Source organism: Rhinolophus hipposideros (genome assembly GCF_964194185.1).
Source record: "Rhinolophus hipposideros genome assembly, chromosome: 4".
Taxonomy (NCBI): domain Eukaryota; kingdom Metazoa; phylum Chordata; class Mammalia; order Chiroptera; family Rhinolophidae; genus Rhinolophus; species Rhinolophus hipposideros.
Genome location: NC_138050.1, coordinates 47,281,635 through 47,287,634, shown reverse-complemented (window position 1 = coordinate 47,287,634; position 6,000 = coordinate 47,281,635). Strand labels below are relative to the sequence as shown.

The 6,000-nt window shown below is 30.2% G+C and overlaps 1 protein-coding gene across 1 annotated transcript in view; it reads left to right on the top strand.

Annotated features, from left to right (window-relative positions):
- Positions 1 to 285: 285 nt before the first annotated feature.
- Positions 286 to 6,000, top strand: part of LOC308496886 (disintegrin and metalloproteinase domain-containing protein 2-like) — a gene marked incomplete at its 5' end in the record, with an annotated part of 91,524 nt that continues 85,809 nt past the window's right edge. Inside the window, 3 exons of the mRNA XM_081046669.1 lie at positions 286 to 340; positions 916 to 992; positions 3,014 to 3,069. Of these exons, the coding sequence (XP_080902795.1) occupies positions 286 to 340; positions 916 to 992; positions 3,014 to 3,069 (188 nt within the window). The remainder of the gene's footprint in view (positions 341 to 915; positions 993 to 3,013; positions 3,070 to 6,000) is intronic.

The following is a 6,000-nucleotide window of genomic DNA, read 5'->3' as shown; positions in this document are numbered from 1 at the left end:
AAGTTCTCTTAAGAAGTGTACATGAGTCTTCCTGTCTCTTAGCTGTTTCTTCACCCCTGCCCTTTGGAAATGATTCTGCTCTTTTTTCAGCCTAAAAGCGGCCTCAAACTGAGTTGAAGCCTCGTACTGCATATCTATGCAGAATAACAGCACACAGCATCCACCCTCCGCACCCATCTTTGCACCCACAGCTGTCTGCTTCTTACAGGGGTCTCCTCGCGCTTCCAACAGCCTTCTAGCCAAGCCAACTGCCATTATTCCGCCTGGGATCCAGGACGTCAAGCCATGCTGTGCCTTCTGCTTCTGCTCATTGGGCTCATCGGGCTCCAAACAGAGGACAGTAAGAACAAAAACCCTCCTCTAACCTGTCGGGAATGTCGCCTCTCCTGTGGGTTTCCGAGAGACTGGATAGCCCTGGGAAAGTGCTTTCTTGTGGGGGCTCCAACTCGGGAAGCCTGAGCCCACTCCCACATTGCCACCTTTTCGAAACCAATACCCACATTGGACGCGAGGGGGCTTTACCACTCATCTTGGGACCATAGAAAACATAGGAGATGCTATGCATGGCTTGAGTGGATGCCTCAGGATCAGTGTTTCATACACCCCTCTGCGTTTTTTACCTCTGGGCTGTATAGTTGGATGGTCAAAAGGATTTGAGTTTATCTGTACTGAAAGTGCTTGGTCCTCTTACCTCAGAATTAGCACGGCCTGCTCACAGGTCAATATTCCCAGAGCAATATACATGCCCTCTTTACAAAGTCTTGTTATTCTAGAGAGACTGTGGATTGAGGGTATTTGAAAAGATAGTAAAAATAAGCGGTGGCATATAAAATATTATGAATTTAGATGAGAAAATAATGAAGGAAGCTATGAGGCAATGGGTGTTGCTCTAATAAAACATTTTGCACCTTGCAGATTCTCACAGACTACGTATGCAAATTACAATTCCAGAGAAAATACGGTCAATGTCAAGTGAAGGAGTTGAATCTCATGTAATTAAGCACTAACATTTTTCACAATCTAAAAACCATGCGACTATTTTGTTCCTAAAAAGTAAACCTGGCATTTGTCATCTATGCACACTTGCTGAATTTTATATTTATACCTAATTTTCTTAAGTAAAAAAGCCCTTTTGCAAATGAACCAAGATTAACAATGTTTCATAGACATATGGTACAATGATGTTTATTATGAAAGATACAAGTCCCACCTTCTAAATTTATTTCCCTCTTGATTGAAATAATCATTGACCTGATCCATCTAGAGATTCTTTCACTCACTCACCAGGCTATATTTGAAGGAAATTGTTGTTGTTTTTGTTAAGTAAGCTTATGGCTTCCTTATGTGGGATGATGGTCATTTGATTTACTGACGTGTTATGTGAGTGATTTTTGCATTTTGATTGCAAGTATGTTAATCATTAAGGCTGGTTTTTTCATGCCATCTTAGTTCATCTTGGTTCAGGGTACTAGTTTTTCTTTGAATTGGAAAGATTTGTATTTCTTTTTTACTAATTTCTAGAATAATTTCTACAGAAGTAAAATGTATTTTTTGATACACCCCTCCTTAATTTTCTTTTGGTTGGGTAGTAAATGTTCTGGTAATTTGAATACAAATATTTTTTAGTGACTACACACTTGTCACCCTAATGCAGATATTACAAGCTTAAAATATTCAATACAGAGGGTTCCAAAAAATATATATACATTTTAAGAAAGGAAAAAACTATTAAAATTGTAATACTCAATGCATACCAGTAACAAAAGATGAATAGAAGTCATGTGTATATATATATTTTTGACACCCTAGTATATCATTTAAAAAGGAAACAATATTTATGAAAACTTCAAATTTAATTATTTAAATAGAAAAAAGAGGTAAGGCATTTAATAGTATTTCAGAAGGGTTTATTTTTATGCAAATATATATAATTGCTTATATATAATTGTCATATTAGAAAATATACACAGAATCTATTTACAGGGCAATATCTCCAACTAGGCACCGCTAGATTCTATGATATTAATTTTCATAAGATTGGTAGAAAAAAAATCACCTGTCCTCCACTGTCAAATATGTGAGGAAAAAAATTGACTATTTTGTTAATGTCTCTATCCCCAGTGTTTAGAACAGGAGATTAATAGTATTTTTTGAACCAATAAGGTTATTGTATTTACTGATTCAACAAATGCTACAAACAACATGAAAGTGTATATTAGTAATTATTATAATTAATAAATAAAGAATAAATATCATAGAAGAGAATATTCCACTTAAAAAGACTAAGAGCTTTTTAAAACTAATAACTGGAACATCCAGATGTGAAAAATATAGTACGAAAGTGAAAATATTAACAATTAACAGTGGACCAGAGACAGCTGAAGAAACTACATACTAGACACTGAAGACACCAAAACAAGAGGAGAGGAGTTAAAGACCTAAATAAATTGAATATATCCCATGCTCATGGATTGGAAGGTCCAATAATGTAAAGATGTCAAAGCTCCCCAAATTGATCTATAAAGACTAAACTGTCCATTTGTTAAACATCACTTCCTAATCCTAATATTAATAAAACAGATCAATGACTACTGCAGCTAAACTTGAAGCAGACATCATAAACTCTACAAATATTATACACTATGTGCTGTTAATTCTTTCCTCTACTATTTCTGTTAATTTAATTATGCTCTTTCATTTTAAGCATTAATTTTGTAATGACATCCATTTTTATTAAGATATAATTATTGGATAAAGATAATCAAATTTTCAGATTTTATTTTATTGGATAAATTTAAAAGTTAACAAATAAGAAAATACACAAATCATATTATTCCACCTATTTTTATTATGAAAGCCAATATTTTAATATCAAATTCCATTGAAATACATCTTTATTAAATTATAAATTTTCTGTTTTTATTGTATTAGTATACTTTAGAATGTGATTATTGTTATTCTTTCTAATATTCTTCTTACTTTTCTTTGCCTTTTTAATATATTCTCCTGCCAGGTGTCCTACAACATTGTAATTGAAGGGAAAACATACACTGTGAACCTAATGCAAAAGTAGGTGATCTATATTATTTTATCACCTGTCTTTGTTCTATTTTAAATGATTATTTATAATTATCCAGAATGTAATTATTTTGTATTTGTGAACATTTCCACTTAATGGCTGTTCATTTGTTTCTTATTTTATCCTTTAAAAAAACATTCAAAATCTGTAATGAATATCTAGGACTTGAATCCAGATTTTACAAGTATGCTCTCATCTTCCTCCTTCCCAGTAGCAACAGATTTATTTTTGGTTATCCATGTTGTTTTATAAAGGATGCATTTGATAATTTTTTGTTTTTATTAAAACATATTACTTGCTTTTGAGTTTCTTTACATTCAACTCTATTTGAAAGAACATAGAGGATTTTTAGGTAGAAAGAGTAGTGATAATTTAAAAAAAGTAAGTTTACATACTGTGTCAGAATACATTAAAGATTTAGAATATAATTGTAATTAGCCAAACTTAATTCGATGTCAGCCAATGAATTTGGGGAAAAGAAGCACATGATACTAAAGAATAAAGAAAAATCAAAATTGTAATGGATTTTTTAAAAATAATAATAGACTCCTAAGAATAATGACAAGCAGAAGTCTGCAAATGAAGTTACAAAATCAATACAAAGATAAGAAATACTTCTGTATTATTTCTAGATTTCACAGCTGCAATCCTTTTATACACCATTCAGCTTGGAAAACGTTTTCTATATATAAAATGAATGATACTAGTTTGAAGGAAGATATTGAGAACTGACTCAAAATTACTTCTTTCTGAATTAAAAAATGCTGCATTTTTGCAAGGAATATTATTTTATTAGTTATTTCATCCCTCTTTTATTTTCTCTTTGATAAACCTCAACATAACCTTTCCATGAACTAATTTTTGTTTTCTTAATCATGTATTATATATGATTTTTGCATTATTGCATTGCTTTCAGTTTCTTTGGGTTTATTTTGATCTTTGTTTTTAACTTCCTTAAGTGAATTCTAAGTTGATTACTCATCAACCACTTGTATATTTTCTAGTTTAAGAATTTAAGACTAATTTCCCCCTACCCCAAAGTATTGTTTAGCTGACCCCCACTTCTTTGGATATGTAGAATTTTCTCCATTTCATCATTAGCAAGCTTTTTCTGGCTTATATTACATCTCTCCTTTGTCCCATAAATTATTTCATTGTATCTCTTAGTGTCAATACATGTGGCACTTTTCTAGTTTTTAGTTCTAATAATTTTTGATCACAGAATATTCTCTAATTTTAATCCTTTAAAAGTTCTTGAGACTTACTTTTTGATGTAATGTGTATTCAGTTTTTGTAATGTTCTATATGAACTAGAAAATGGCATGTATTCTCCAGTTATTTCAGACAATGTTTTTAAATCATATCATAAAACTCTTCTGCTATATCCAAACTGATATTTTTATTTATTCTATTATTTTGTAATATATATATGCATTTTGAAATTTTCCACAATCATTTTCAAATTGACAAGTTTCTTTGTATTCTGTAAATTTTGAATTGTATCTTTTGAGATTATAAAATTTTAAAATAAACATTTTAAATAGTTTATCTTTTCTTGAATAATGTTTTAACATTATGAAATAACTTTTCTAGTAGTTTGTCTTAAATTTTAATTTATCCGATGGGCATGCAGTTACATTAACTTTCTTTTTGTTTAGTATTTGTAAACTATATTTTTCTTTTTCAATTTTTGATTTAGTCTAGTTTTTTTAATTGAGCCTATAATTCTTTCTTTTAATGGAGTCCAAATTATCATTTTTACTTTGTATTCTTTTTGTGTTTTAAAATAAACCATTGTCTACATATAGTCATAAATCCAAGTTATTTTCTTCTAATGGTTTTCATTGTTTTCACTTTCATATTTAACTCTAGAATCCATCTAGAATTGATGTTTGTGTATTTTGTGAGCATAGGAGTCAAGATTTAATTTTTTTTTCATGTTAGCCTTCAGTGAATTCAGGACATGCTATTGAAAAATAATTTTTTTCTCACTCCACTGTAATATAATCTTTGTCATAAAAAAAATGACTATTGATGAGAGGGTCTCTTTCTGTACTCCTTTTCTCCCCTTCTGTAAGTTTATATGTTTATTCTTGATCCCTATTTTACCTATGGAAACACCACACAGTATTTATTACTAAGACTCTGTAATAGGTCTTGATACCCGAGCTAGTTCTACAGTTCTAAGATGTCTTTGATTTTCTTCATCCTTTGATTTTCCATATATTTTTGAAATCATTTTGTTATTTTTTCTTTGGTACCATTTATTTTATATCCCTGTTTTTCATTGTGTCCATTTTAATGCATCCATTATTTTATATTACACTATGTTCCGTCAACTGAATTTTTTTGTCATGTATCCTTTTACTCTTTTTTCAGTACTTTCTCTAGATTACCATATTAATTCTGAATTGTGGCATCTAATATAAATTATTACTTTTACCAATTACCCTATATTGTTAGATCATCAAACCTTTTACTTCCACTTATCGTCATCTACCTTCTCATTATTTTTTTATATATCATAATCCTGGATACTTTTAAACCCCAATAAGCTTTTACTATTATTTTTAGTGAAGTCAATATTCCTTTATATTTAACCATAAATTTACCCACTCTGGTGCTCTTTATGTCTTCGTACATTTCTGTTTCTGCCTGTAGCTAATTTTCAGGTCTTGGGATTTCTCTGTATTTCTATTACAGGTCTGCTTGTTTTGAATTATATTTGTTTGTATTCATTGTTAAATCTTAACTCTATTCTTAAAAACTTTTTTGCTAGAATAAATTCTAGGATGACTTTTTAAAAATGACTTTAGCCCTTTTTCAATTATTATGTTTTAAATTTTTATTAAATTTATTAGGGTGACATTGGTTAGTAAACTTATATAGGTTTCAAGTGTACATTTCTATAATACACCATT